At 35.2% G+C, this 16,022-nt stretch overlaps 1 protein-coding gene across 1 annotated transcript in view; it reads right to left on the minus strand.

The window, feature by feature from the left end:
- LOC145665254 (lutropin-choriogonadotropic hormone receptor-like) overlaps positions 1–16,022 on the minus strand; it is a 642,745-nt gene that overhangs the window by 312,447 nt on the left and 314,276 nt on the right. Inside the window, exon 7 of the mRNA XM_081732546.1 lies at positions 9,669–9,734. Coding sequence (XP_081588672.1) covers positions 9,669–9,734 — 66 coding nt within the window. The remainder of the gene's footprint in view (positions 1–9,668; positions 9,735–16,022) is intronic.

Below are 16,022 nucleotides of genomic sequence, written 5' to 3' on the forward strand. Positions count from 1 at the left end.
CAACATCCATCTTTAAAACTGCTAGTGGGACTTGATTTCCTACAAAAATATAACGTTAATATAAACATTCGAAATCGTGAGTTGAACTTTACGGAACTTAATTTGACCGTAAAATTAACTGAATGGAAACAAAATGGTTGTGAATCCAGTGATCTGTGCCCACAAATTTCTCGTTTTAGGTCTGGTCCTGAGAACTCTGTGTCGCCGTACGACCTTGACGCAGGGGGAGCGGGGAAACCCAGACCTAGTCAGCGAACGATTCAGCCGTCAACCACTTGTCAACTTCGATCAGCTGATTCCAGGAACAGCGGCCAGACAGCCCAGCAGTGTTTCCATACTCAACGCAGAAGAGCCAAGCGGAATTTTTGTCGGGAGGAGTCCAAAGTTCGGCAACCGAAACCAGGGACCAGCCAGCGATCTTCCACTGTACTACAGAATCATGATGCTAGGGGAGGTGAACACTATCAAGACATTCCAGCTGGAGTACCAATTTCCAATCCTACCATCCATGATATTTATCCGGAGGAAGAAAATACAGGTACAGTAAATCTTCATGAAAATATTTTTTCTGACGATTTAATTCCATATGTTGAGAACGTGTTAGACAAATATAAGGACGTTATAAATGAAGAACTAGGAACTGTTAAAGATTTTGTTTATGAAATTAAAATGAATGACTTAAGTCCGAGTATAGCTCAACCATATCCCATGCCACGTCATAAGTTGCGTGAATTAGATGAATACTTGGATGAATTAATTAAGAAAAAGGTAATTGAGGAAGTTTCCAGTTCTGCCTATATTTCTCCGTGTTTTCTCGTGAATAATCGCGATGGAACCAAGCGGCTAGTGGTAAATTATTTTAATATTAATTCAAAAGTGCTTGTAACTGGATTTCCAGCTCCTAATGCTGAAGCTACTATTGCCAATATAGGTAAACATAAGATTTACAGCGTCCTCGACGCCAAGGGGGCCTTCCACCAATTGCTGTTAGACGAATACTCTAGGCAATATACTACTTTTGCTACTCCAACTAGGTTGTTAAGATATTTGAAAATGCCGATGGGTTTCATAAATTCACCATTTATTCTTTCTAGTATCATGAATAAAATCTTTAGGGATCTCTTAGGAGATTATTTAGATATATTTTGTGACGATATTATTATTCACACTGATACTATTGAAAAGCATAAAGAAATATTAGAGCTAGTTCTACAGAGATTACGAAAATGGGGTATTACTATTTCTAAAAGAAAAACTAAATTATGTAAATATAAAATAAAATTTTTAGGTTATATATTTTCAGGTGGATATATGATGATCGATGATGACCGAGTTCAGGTAATTAAAAATCTACCTCGTCCTAAGAATCGTAGAGCGTTGAGTAAGATGATTGGTTCCTTGTCATATTATTTAAAATTTGTGAAAGATTATGGTGAACTGATGGGTCCTTTACATGCCTTAAAATCAAATAAAATACCATTTCATTGGGGAAAAGAAGAAGATGAGATATTAGATCAAATAAAAGAGGCCATTATAAATCATATTGTATTGAAAGTCCCGGACTTCTCTAGTCCTTTTGTAATCCACATAGATAGTAGTAGTAGGGCCTATAGCGCGATCTTAAGTCAATATGATGATGAAGGACGTCTTCGTCCTGTATATTTCTTTTCGAAGATGATTCCATCTAGTGATTGGTCTAAAAGTATTTTCGATCTTGAAATGAAGAGTTCAGTCTATGCTTTAGATAAGTTTGATATTTACTTGCAAAAGAAATTCACTATTTATACTGACAATGCTAGTTTATCTTGGATATTAAGAAATCATAAAAGGCAAAAGAAGTATGGTTCTTTAATAGAGAAAATAAGTAAGTACTCTTTCGATATAATTCACCTGCGCTCTTTCAAAAACCATCTCGCAGATTACATCAGTCGTATGTATAATTATGTAGACTTTACTCCACCCAACAGAGATATAGAAGAGATTAATACTATTAATGAACAGAAGGTCCATCTTTCTTTTGTAAATTTCTGGAGTCACTCCATCTTTAATAAACCACTGGCTGAACATCAAAGAGAAGATCCTCAGTTGAAAGAGATAATTTTAGCTTTAGAGAGAAAGGAAAATAAGGATCCTTACATATTGAAAGAAGGTGTTCTATTAAAAAGAACCAATGGTAGGAAATATGGTGGTTTACGTGCAGTAATTCCCCATTCTTTGCGCTATTCTGTTATAAAGTATTGGCACGAAGAATTAGTGGGGGGATGTCATGGTGGGATCCAGAAAACTATCTCTAAGGTAGCATCTAAGTTTACATGGGATAAAATGTATGCTGAAATTAGTGATTTCGTGAGACGATGTAAAATTTGTCAAGAGAGCCAAGAACTTAATCGGAAGCCGTATGGTACCTATTATTCTAAGGAGCCTCGATACCCAAATAATGTCCTACACTTAGATTGTATGGGAGCTTTGCCTACTAGTAATGGATTTAAATACATTATGGTTTTGACAGATAGTTATAGTCGATTCGTTATAATAGAACCTTTAAGATCTTTGAATTCTAAATTAATCTGTTCTAAATTAACTAAGATCTTTCTAACTTACGGGTATCCATTTTCGATCCTACATGATAATGCGTCATACCTCTGTAGTGAGTACTTTAAACAATATTTGTTTAGTTTAGGTATTAAGAACATCTGTACTTCACCTTATTCAATGTCCTTAAACAGAACAGAGCGTATGAATAAAACGATTAAAGGGATACTCAGATCTTATATTAATAAGAATCATACGAAATGGGCTAACTATCTTTATCAAATCCAATATACTTTGAATATAACTGAAAATTGTGAAACTCAGAAAAGTTCAAGTGAGTTGTATCTTGGGCGTAAAATGTTCAATCCATTAGATGTTAACTGGATTTTAGATTTGGGTATAATAGAGAAATCACAAAATAAAGAAGAGATTAATGATATTATAGTTGATAACATCGAGAAAGCTTGGAAAAGGAGACAACAAGCTTATAATAAAAAGCATGTACCTAGTAATTTGCCTGTAGGAGAATTAGTGCTTGTAAAGAAAATATTAAAATCATCCTTGGATAAGAAATATTATGCCAAGTTTGATACTAAATATTCCGGTCCCTTCAAAATTTTGAATTATGTAACACCCAATACTGTATGGGTTGAGTTAATTAGTAATCCTGATGTAAAGTTAAAACGTCATGTTCAATTTATAAAGAAGTACTTGCCACCAAGAAATGTAAACAGTGTTGCACATATTAATAATAATGACTAAACTAAGAAAAAAAGGAATTGTTCATTTCCAAGATAATGTAAATTATATATATATATATATATTTGTGTGTAGTTTATGTAGTGTTTCTATAAGAAATGTACTGTTGTGTATTTTTACAATTCTGCAGGTACAGAATTATGTGGATCCACTATGTTTGTGTTTGCGTCTGAGACATCTGATTACCTTGAATCTACTGCTTGGTCGAGGAAAGGCGATTTTGTCAACCCGAAGGCGAGATATGTTTTCACTCTTGTCATCTCATGGGTGCTTCCAGTCAATCTATGGTGGATAAGGAGGAAGATCTCATCTTGTTGTGAACATCTACTTCTGGGACTTAAGATAGAACGTCCGGACATTGGTAATCGTGTAATATCTGGAAGTTGTTGGATTACTCTTGGTGAGTCGAACTATCCTTATTTCTGCATGCAGTGATTTGACTTCAACAGTGAATTATAGTTTTTTTTTCTTTTTCATTTCGCTAACCATTGTAAAGAAGAAATAATTCCCAAAGGGGAGGAACTTAATATGAAGCATAAAAAAAAGTCAAACGAGATTGTGATTATTAGAGTTGGAAACATTGAACATTGCTACGAATAGTTAATGTGCTGCCATCTATAAACTTACTTTTGGTAAATTGACCTATCGAACCTTGTAGTTTCGCAAGGTAATAAGAACAGTCAACATGTTATAATTTTGAGAGTGAAATTGTTTCGAAATTGTGTCGGGAAGATGAGAAGTTAAAAGTGTATAGTGTATTGTGGTTTGTATAAGGAAACGGGAGCATTGTGAGTGTGTGGTTAATATTCCCTGATTCTAAATTTATAACCCTTTTTTTATTTGCTATTTTCGATCAGACGACAAGGTGAGTATTGGTCACCCACTTAGGAATGGCCCCGACTCCTATTAGATCATCTGTGCATGTACTTATTAATATTTGTTTGGTAATTGATTTCTACTTTCGATTTTGAGACTAAATGAAAACTTCAAATTTAAATCAAATTATTATAAATTAAATGAGTTGTGGAAGAATAGCTAATTTTCGCCTTCCGACATTAAACCGTGATTGCGAGGCAATTTCACCCAGGAATCGGTTTGTTAGTTGTTATTATATTTATATGTTTTTCTTTAAATTATTTGTTATAATAAATTATGTCTCAATTGAAACTGATTCCTTCTAATTTAAAAACTGTTTAATAACCCTTTCTCCAAGTCTTGTTTTCCGTAACCACTCGGAAAATGCAGTGTACCTGTCGTTTCTCTGACTTGATTGCTGCAATTTTTTCTAACTATTTATTTAAAACTGAGTATTCGATGCTACTTGGGCAATACAATTTTATCTTCTTCTGATGGAGTTATTGGTATATTTATACTGGAAAGGTGATTGATATTTGAGTGTAGCTGATATACATTTTTGTAGCATTTTATGTTTTTTCTTAAATGTAATCAATGCAACATTTAGTCTAATCTGTAACCCTAATAGAATTATTAATAGATGAGATACAATCATTAGTATAATGCATATTTGAGTACGTATCTATATTTTCATAGAATTTTTTTTGGTATACCAAATTAATATCTCCGATTAGTAAAAAAAATACGATTTTTTTTAAACTCATTACGTAAAAACTTTAGAAATACGTCTTCATCATCACTAGGAGACCGGTAGATAGCTACTATCCTACGATTTTCACAGTCATTGGATATGCACAAGTTCATTCCACTTGCGTGAGCAAATTCAAGCTCTGTAACCTTATCTACGTATACCTGTTCCTTTATAAATATTACACCATCTGCTAGAGTTAAAAACCTTTGCGTAAAGTAACAGAGATAACCAGCTAAATCAATATTACAAGTAGACTCAAATTTCCAAATTTCCGTCAAAATGATTATATTGACATACACTGTTATGTTTTACATTATTATGAGAAATTTATAAAACATTTTGTTTACATTTCTAATATTTAAATGTATAACTGTTAAGCCTTATTTATTTTTAAACAAATTGTGAAATATGCCTACCTCGTGGGAGATATTGGTTTTTGTTTCTTGGTAAAAATAAATCTCACTAATAATCTGTTTCAGAAAATATTATGTTTCTTTCTTGCTGTTCAGAATCCTTAATTTTGACGAGTTTGCTGATCTAGTCGCTTCACATGCATCGCTTTTCCCCAGAAATACCCCAGCATCACGCACCCACATAAACGAAAACCATTATTTCTTGCAATTGATTATAATCGTTCCACATGACCGCAAATGATGCGTATATCTAAGATATTTTTGCAGATAACCATCAATAGCTGCATATAGCACACTTGAATAGAAATTTTCTACATGACAAATAATGCTGAACCAATCAATCATATCGTTAATCACTTTTAATTTTTGCGTATGATAGAATACAAAAAACAAATAAAAGCATCATAGAAATACAGGAAAAAGCTACAGCGAAAAATACAGTATTTTCAAATTTAAGTCCATTAATACATCCAAGTCCATCTGAGAGGTTATGGATGCTTTGGAAAGAGCGATTGAACTTGAAAACAAACCACTCAGATATACCTAGGTAGTATCGTTAAGTAATTAGTTAATAAGGAATAAAGAGATAGAATTGTGTGTGTGTAATAAGTAGTTTTCCATGTTTAAATGTCTTTCTGGGCTTAAAAAAATGAATCATCAGAAATTTACAGGATCTATGGAATTGGTGAAGTGAAAATATTTATTAAGTTGATAATTTTATTACATAAAATGTTATTACGTATATTAACCTAGCTGTAATGGAAACAATCTGAAATCATAGGAAAATATGTTTCAGATGCGTAACCTGCAAATACAGTTTCTAACACACATTTTAAAATATATTTACATGAATAAAAAAAATAAATAAATAAATAGTTATTTGTGAACTGTAACCGATTTTTTGCCTGTAAATTATGAAATTTGTCTGTTGCAATGGAACAAAAGCAGTATTATTTAACAAAGATTTCAATCTGCTCGCCAGTGCACTTTATGGTGTACTACTACACTACAATACGCATACGATTCAATACAGAATAATTCATTTTAGTTGAAAATTTCCAGGAAGAAGTAATCGGATTTTAACAATTTTAATTGGGCTGCTCAGTGTACAAAAGATTCAAGTCCATTTTTGATCATTTTGGACATATTTCACATTTGGTATCTCTACATGATGCTACTGTCAGTGCTTAAAAAGATTCATACCTATATATTGTAAATAACTATTATAATTTAAATACAATGTTCACTTTTTCATGTATTTAAACGGAGTGTACAAACTGTATGTTTCTTTTCCTAATTGATAATTGAACTTGAATACCTTGTATTCTGAATGCTCCAATTAATTTTTGTGTCACTTATCGGAGCAAGAACTCCTACAGAAAATATAGTACAATATCTTGGGTGGGCCAAAAGTCAGATGATAATCCAATTACAGGAAAGGCTGTTAAGTTGTGGTTCACACGGAACATAATTTTATATGATGTTTGAGAGTTGGGGCAATCTCCAAACACAAGTGATTAACATGGCGCTGCCGCTTCAATATCATTTTTTATTTCAATAGGAAGACCGTCGTACGACACATGTTTTATACGCAGTTTTTTATCGTTGGAGTGCAACACTAATGACCATTTTGTTCTGTCACCAATAAATCACTATGACTGTTCCATTTTTCCAGGTGTCAATATCGGAACAGTAGAGGTGACTGTTCCGTTCTATTGATACTGGTTCACTAATTATGGTCTGTTTTATCTTTACAGGAGTCACTCACTGAAGAATGTTTTTAACGATTGTGTGGAAATAATACTGATATGTGGAATTTGCAGCCCGCGTGTGTAGCTGTAAAGTTTGTGCTACATCCGGATACGAAGTCCTTTTATCAAAATGGTGTGACCAAATTCATCAGTAGATACCGGAAGATGGGATCTGTGGGCGATAAACCAAGCACAGGTCGTCTGAAAATGTCTATATATGAGAGAGAGACTGATTCTGTATTTGTATTCTTAACCCCCCACCAACATATCACATGATGTTTATCGTCAAACGTCCTTAGAGGGAGATGCTTTCCAGTAACAAACAGAATCCATACATAATCTGTATGCACCAACATCTGGGAAAGAATGACCCAAACCGTCAAATGCAGTTGACAGAGAAGGTAACAACCAATCCAGATCTCACTTTGATATTTATTTCTTCCTGGACTAATTCAGATTGGGTTGAAACATCAGGGATGATTAGCGGCAAAAGATTATGGTCTAGTGTGGTGTTTTTGGCAAGAATTCATTGGCCTATTTCTCACCTGCGGAACACAAAGCGCCTATAAAATCTGTGGCTTTGGATTAGGGACATCTTTCGTCAATATTGTCGAAGGATGGCTTACAGTATACTCGAAGTTGTTTCATCAGGGAGGATATCTTCTACGTAACGAAAGTGGTATGTGGGAGTCCTTGGTATTGTGGGAAGTGAATAAGGCGTCGAGGACTACTGGAGCGACTACGTAAGGGTCCTGTAGAGCCACATTAAGGGCATGCTGGGCTCAGTAAAAATCCGAAATTTATAGTATTTGGCACAGAGAATGAAAGACGCCTCTGCTACAATGCATTCAAAGACATTGCTAGCTGTGCATGAAGAGTGGAAGAGACGTATTGTAGATACCATTGCTGCACAGAGTAATCAATTCGAGCATACGTTGTGGGGGGGGGGGGACAACTGAGTAAAATCTGGCTATAATAAGTAATTGGTTCAAGATAATGCAAAGCGGTCAACGATATTGCGGACTGAGATAAAAGAATTGCATATAAAACGTGTCAGACGCCGACCTTCCTGTTAAAAAGATAAAGTGATGTACAAAATCGCAGACTCCGCTATGAAGGTTTTGGAAGCCACTAGGATTTTGAGATTACCTTACCCACCAAACATCATTTATGTACTATGTGAACCCCCAACCTAACAACCTTTCATTTCTCAGGACTGTCACCCTAATTCCATGTTAAAACAATTATTTAATTAGAGGCAAGTCTTAGAACAGAACAAATTTAAATATACTATGTAAAGTCTACCTGCCAGATGACATGTCAAAAATAAGATACGAAGTGCATATCAAACAAGTTCATCAGTGTTGCCAATCCCGCGTAAAAAACATGTCTTTTTTACATGCGCCTCGTATATTACGATCCTTTCATACATTATCGACGCTTCTTAAATATGTTAACCTAACTGCTTTAGAACATTTCTGAAAGAAAATATATACATATTTGAACATTTTCAGATTTCATAAAACTACACTTTTATTATTTCAAAATTAACATGGCGGTAGACAACAAATCATCTATTGAATCAAATATGAAAGGATGGGTGGCGCTGTGGCTCAGTGGGAGAGCGTTCACCTCCGGTGCTTGGGGTTCCTGGTTCGATCCCAGCTCGCGCCGTGTGAACTTTGTGGTGGACAAACACCGTGCTCGTGGGTTTTCTCGGGGTTCTCCTGTTTCCTCCTACTTTCTTCATTCCACCATGTCATTCATTTGTCATAATCAGAATCTCATAATCGTTTCCTTTAGAGTAAAAGGCATATCCGTGGGACGTAAAACTCAAAGATTTCATTTCAGGGCCGCGGTGGCTCAGTGGTAGAGCGTTCAACTCTGGTGCTTGGGGTCCCGGGTTCGATCCCAGCCCCCGCCAAGTGAACTTTGTGGTGGACAAACACCGTGTGCGTGGGTTTTCTCGGGGTTCTCCCGTTTTCTCCCACTTTCTTCATTCCACCATTTCATTCATCAATCATAATTACCGTCTCCTTTAGCCTAACCGGCATAACCGTGGGACGTAAAACTCAAAGATTTCATTTCATTTTTCAAAGATTTCATTTCATTTATTTTCAAATGTGAAAGGCAGTTTATAAAGCAGCCTTGTAGCTTACAACATACTATCTTTGAGTAAAGCTCTATAATATGCAGGGCTGGAGTAACACACTCTGGCTCCATGAACTATACTTCCAATATCGCTCACCACGCCCTCCAAATAAAAGTTTATACGGTAGGATCACTAGAAACGGGGAAAAGCATAATACAGAAAAGCTCACATGAAAAATTTCTGCAACAATAAATTGATTAATTCTGAGATGTACTTTATAAAGCGGGAGAGAGGAAGCCAAATATGTCGCTCCGAGCTTCAGCCTACTCAGCCTGAGGATATGGCAAAACAAGCTTCAATTTGAGGTAGACATAGTGTTGCTTATACCGTATCATAATTAGTGACTATTATTACACTAAAACTTTGTTCCCACTAGTTTGCATCTCTGTATCTATAAATAATAATAAACAAAATAAATGCTAAGTGACGCTGAGTTCAAGAAAAAGAATACTTACACTGAATGAGCCCTAACTTTTGCAGCATAGGACGGAACACGACGGATCTTCGTATTTTCTATCTCTCTGCAATGGAAACAGGAAAAGATACTATATAGGTACATATAAAATACAGTTTCAATATGAAGGTTTTCAAATGTGTTCATCGTTCAGTCGAACATATTATGATCATCCTATTACTTCCAAACTTCCTACTGTGAGTGCTCTAGAGCAGTGTTTCTTCCAGACATGTTTTAGCTGGGCACTGCCCCATGGAGCTCTGAGAGTGCCCCCCGCAGGAGACCAGAATAATACGTCTATAATATAATAATAAATAGAATAGTACCAGTAGTGCCTCCCGGAACATTTTTTCTGAAAGAACGACTGCTCTAGAGAGTACTAGAGATTTTTTCATCTGAATACAAGTAAATTTATCTGGTTTAAAAGAAGTGAACATACGAGAACACAAATTGGCACTAAAACAGTAATCCACTATTCATTTGAATACAAGATAAAAACTGTAGCATAGAGTTTCTAGATTTTACTTATTTATTTAATAATAGCTCAGTTAAAGCTATAACATGCGACTACAATAATAATTGAAAACTTTTTCGCTTTGTATTATGCTGATATAAAGGGAAAATCTATATTTCAAAATCTATGGCAGATATATTATCATACGCATACATAATACGGAATGACATACGTAAACTGCTCGCCATTAAAATGGAACACTTAGAAGGAGACATCGTAGAAAGTCTACATTGGCAGAATACGTAGGCCATGGAAGAATAAGCAATTACTTAGCACGGCAGCGCCGCGAAGCTGCAAAGACGCCGTGAATGGTATCTAGTGACAACAGCTGGATGTCGGCCAAAAATCCACAGTTTACTGGAAGATTGTTGTCACATGAGCGTGTTCATACGGACAAAAGATGCCTCGTTGTCAAATGCGGATGTCCATCCAGCAGGTTTAAGCTTTTGATCGCAGACGACTAGTGACGTATCGTATGTTTATTCTTTCACGATATTAGTGTCCGTATTTAAAGAAATGCGACCACAATGTGACGTGTATAGACTCGGTGGTTCCAGAAAAGAACTACACAGCGATAGGCCTGATATCAACGACCGTGCCATAACACAAGCCATGAGGACACACGGATTGTGCGTATGGATTAGATGGGTCGGACAGCCACATCATACACAGTAGCACAAGCAATGGAGGCTAGAGTACAGTGCCCAGTTTACAGTGTCCTTGGCGTCTGGCAGAACGATTGTATATTTACTCGTTGCCTAATGATATGGCTTAGCTATCTGTTTAGCATATACGGGAGACTACAATGATGTCCTGGGCGTCATGCATGAAGAGACAAATGGCAGGACATCCTCTTTTCAGACCAATTTCACTTCACTCTCTCGAGAATCACGATGGCCGCATCCGTATGTGACGCTACCGTGGCACTAAGCTGGGGGAAGCCTATCTTTTGTGTTCTCACATCTGTTTGACACCGGGTGTTATGGCATGAGGTACCACTGGATTCCGTGCCCATTTGTGCCTCTTACGCATTAACGGACATTTGGCTAATCAACGAGGAACTAACTCGGGGTTGAATCCAATTGTGTTCACTTTAGTACATACCTGCCTAGGAAAAGATTCCTGTGCAGCAAGAAAATGCAATTTCTCGTGTACCATGTATTGTCCTACAGTTCGGGATGAACACAATGTTATTCTGCTTACTTGGTTGACATATTCTACCTATCTCCTACAGATTAAACATGTTCAGTAGGTGGTTCCAGAGCGCCTCTCACACTTGTGAGCTTCGAAAGCTCGTATCAAAGAGTTTTAGGTCGTGTCGGAGACTCACGGGTTGCCCCAGAAAGACATACAAGGGCATACCTTCTCGACCTCTCAACGTGTTGCAGCCATTCTGACTGCCCAAGGTGGACCCAATAAATGCCACTGAATTACTCCGCTGTAGCCATGTTGTCACGCATCGCACACAGCGCTAAGATTAATAGGTTACTACCTGTATTACCAGGTCTCTACCTGTCAACTTTGGCGCTGCTATCTTTATTTTTAGTGTGCATCTTTATCAACAAGTAGTGTATATTATGTCATCCCACCAGCTTAAAATAATTTAAATAGTGCTATTTTGCTCACTCTAGATGTGTCTATATAGAAATAACAGTAACGGGAAATGTAAATAATGGAATTTCTATTCATGTAGAACATAATAAGCAAGAACATACTGGTACTAGCTCTCCCTGCTATCTAGTGTCTAGCACGCATGCTTTTCGAGCATATAGTTTAATTTCGATTTCTAGTGGAACAACATTTAATGCATAGCAGTGGTATGACACGGTTAAATTGTAGGTCCTTGGTGTATCCATGAGTATCTTTGGTGTGGTGATGGAAAGGGATGGAAAGTAAACATGCCTGCACCATTATTAATCGAAATAAAGGACAAAACATGTGTCTTTTTAAACGTTCCCTATTCGAGATGCCAGAATTACAAGGGTTCCATTGTAAGTGTTTAGCATATAGAAAATTATCGTCGTTAGTGAACATCATAACACTTTTTCTAAAAGTATTGATGCTTTGGATAGGTTCTAAAAATATCGTTGCTGAAGATTGAGAATTTGGCGTTTTGTTCGAGTCGTTTAACAAAGGATTCATTTTGGCTTCCTTTGTTAATGAAAGCGATTTCCAAACATTAAAATTGTACATAGCTTTTTATATTCCTATTTTAAATAGTGTTTATCAACTGTCATTGGCCGTGTAGACTCTCAGTTTATACATTTATGCAGTGTATTTTTAAAGACGCTTATAACCTTCCCGAAAACTTTCATCCTTAGTGCAATATGAAGAAGACAGTGGCTTAACAACCGTATAATTTAAAATCTATTTCGATAGTTTACGTGATATGTAATTTTCTAAGGAGATGGCCAGTAGTGTGCAAAAAGGATTATTAGCTTTAATGTGAAGGTATTATTATCCAACTTTCAGAAAATTCTAATCTTGAATCTTCGTTATCTTGTAATCGCTTCATCTATTAATTAAGGAAGACAATTAGTCGCTTAGTTTTCCCAAGTTCTAGCTTATTATGCTCTTGTGATTAAGTTCTAGTTATATGAACCCAATTGAAGGAGCGCAACCAACCATGCATATAAACTAGAATTAATAACGGAGTCATTTGTACACTTGCATTTACAAAAACTGATACTACTTTCATGAGATAAAGTCCACAAAATTGATCCTAGATCATTACGAATATCCTATATTTCTGGTTCATTTTCCTTATATTTTTTCCACAGACAGAAGTGGAAATTGAGCGATAACATTACCGTAACTATGTGTTATTTCGTTGTAGATAAAAATTGCTACCATTACAGGAAATTAAGGTAATTCTAAGTCGCAAATTAGATACATTGTATATATTTTTAATCTAGAAGGATTAAAAAAAAGGGAGATGGAAGTAGGGGCAATTTCATAACTATAAATAGATTACAAGTGATTAATAATATGCTTTACGCGAGTTGTTAATTGTCTTATCGCCGACCCGAATGTTTCTAAACATATCTGTGTCTGGTTATCTTCCTTGGAAAATTAAGGGATATGTTATAAAAACTCCATTGAAATCAGAAGGGCAATACCAAGCATATTTGAAAATCTTTCTGTTTTCTGGAAACATGTGATTCATAATACCCGTCTATTTGCATAAGAGGTTGAAAGGAAAAAGGTTTTTCTGTTCGAAAGATCTGGATATCTCAGAAAACATTGTGCAATGTCAGTATCACAACCTTCAGCAAAGTTATCTTATAGTAGTATACCAAAGCAAAAAGTACGGTAAGGCAAAATTCAAAGGTAAAGCAACAATATGTGTTAACATATCTTGCCGTGCTTAAGATGAGTTATCATCCTTCCTTATTTCCTTTTCTTTTCTTTTCTTTCTTTTTTTTTAAATCTGGGCTGCTAAACAATATTATTTTCAGCAAACCAGCTAAAGGCTTGTATAATTTATTTTCTGCAAAGTCCCTCAGCAAATAACTGTAATTAGTATTTAAAATAAACATATGAACACAACGGAAAGAATCTTTAAAATTACGATATATATATCAAGATTTGTTTGTTACTTCTATTTTGGAGTGTGAGGTCTCATATTTAATTCTAGAAATTCCAGATCCCAGAAACTGGACCCTGTGGTAGAAAAACGCCATTAGCGTGTGTTTTCTTAATTACACGACTACCATACATCTCATTATCACGGTCTCCTTTAGTCTTGGTGTACTATTGGGCGAAGTTAAATTAAATTAAATGTTGCTCTATTTTTAAATTAGACCCGAAAAATATTTTATGATAAATTTCATAACAATTCTATCTTTTACCAGGAACAGAAACTTACTGTTTTTTAAACTACATCAATAATGCTCTGGTGTTTCATTATAGTAAATTAATCCTTACACATTTTAAATTAATAGTACCACACGGCTTTTTCTTCTAAAAGCATTCTAGTTTACAATTTTAGTAGATTCTACGGTATGCCGTTAAAAACAAATAGTAAACTTTGCACTTTCGCTTCTCAGTTCTTTTCTTTTCTCAGGTAGACCAACGTTAAAGTCAACAATTGCATTCATGTTTAACAGCTATCTTAATTTATTTAGCTGTCTCAGACTGAATGAATTCTTTAATATTATTTTTCAGTTGTCAAATTATCTTACACGATATCTGCACTATCGCAATAATTATACCTAAACGTGGATTTGCACATATACGAAATAAACAAAAAATCAACGCGAATTGCACAATTTACTCTTCCAGTCCTTCTACGTGAATCACCAATAATACAGTATCACACAGTCGTAAAATGTTCCAGTGTTAAATTGAAGGGAAACTACAAAAATATTATTTGGCGTTTCGAAACTACCCTAGAAAGTACTTTTTTCAGTAACTTATTGAAAACAAAGAATATATTAAGCTAGAAAAATAACACGTTTCATGGTGACATAATCAACAGCAAGAAATATCTGTTTTATGCCAAAATAATCGTCTACATCAGAAACCAGCTAAGCTTAGTACTTCCAAGGTACGATTGCCTTAAGTTTAAACAAGCAATGCCACAGAACACGTGCAAGGTATTGTAGTTTGAATTATTAACTTTCAAAAGAGAAACACGCTAAATCACAAAGAGTGTCTCCACAACACAGGGAAAAGAATGCGTTTTTAAAAGGTTTTACTTTCTAACTTTAAACTTCGCACTTATATTTACTTAATAACGTTTCTCTTCTAAAATTATATTTCTTTATCTGAAAATATTTTATATGAAAATTTTAGTGAAAAATGTAATTAAATGAAATAATATTGCTTTATAAAACGTAATAATAGCTTAACTAATAAGCTATTTATCATTTAAATTGATTAAAAGTGATCGAGGAGCTTAAAAAAGCGATTTTTATACTTTAGTTTAACATTTTGAAGTATTACGTAGTATATACTCATTCATAGTTTTTGTGTTTCGTCTTATAAAATATTAGTAACAAGCACACTTCTATTCTCAGATATTTATAAGGAAATACAAAAGTACGTAGTTCTGATTACATTAATAATAATAATTTGTGGTGGAGAAATCCATGTGTCTGTGGGTTTTCTCTAGGTTCTCTCACTTTCTCCACCATTTCGTCGATGCTCACCTTCACTCTTACAAGGGAAGAGAGGGAGATAATATATCAAAGTGGAAGATGGTTTATACACCAATCGAAAGAGCTAATGACGCCTATTACGAAACTGTAATAAAAATTTTCCGAATGCATGTATTGTGCCAGTTATATGAATATACAGGGTGTCCAGAAATTCCGTATCCATCCCTAGAAATCGCAAACGGTAAGACAGATGCGCAAACAGGAAAACACGTATTTGATCATTTTAAAAGTACAAGGTATAAAGGCAAAAATTGTTGTCCCAGGGCTACCCGCAGGGTCCCAGGCTGGGTCCAACTCAAAAATCGCAAATGATGACGGGATCAAGCAGTATATCATTGAAAAGCTGTTGGGAAATGAAAGAAGACGAATAAAGTCTCGACTCCCTAAAATTACCATGTGCAAAATGGCGGCCGGTCAAAATGTCACCAAAAACGTAATTGTAAAGTCTATGGTCACCCTCATAAATCTGAAATGGTAAGACAGATGTCAAAATGAGAAAACACGTGAGTATTATTTCGAAAGTAGAATGATTGAAAGTAAAAATATTTGTCCCAGGGTCCTCTGCAGGGTCCCAGACGGGGTCCTACTAAAATTTTTCAAATTCCAAGGTGGTTCAAGTACCATGTATTTGGAGTAGACGAGTTATGGAAAATGTATACTTGTATTACTAATGGTTTAT

Source organism: Thermobia domestica, chromosome 11 (genome assembly GCF_964235325.1).
Source record: "Thermobia domestica chromosome 11, izTheDome1.hap1.1, whole genome shotgun sequence".
NCBI classification, from domain to species: Eukaryota; Metazoa; Arthropoda; class Insecta; order Zygentoma; family Lepismatidae; genus Thermobia; species Thermobia domestica.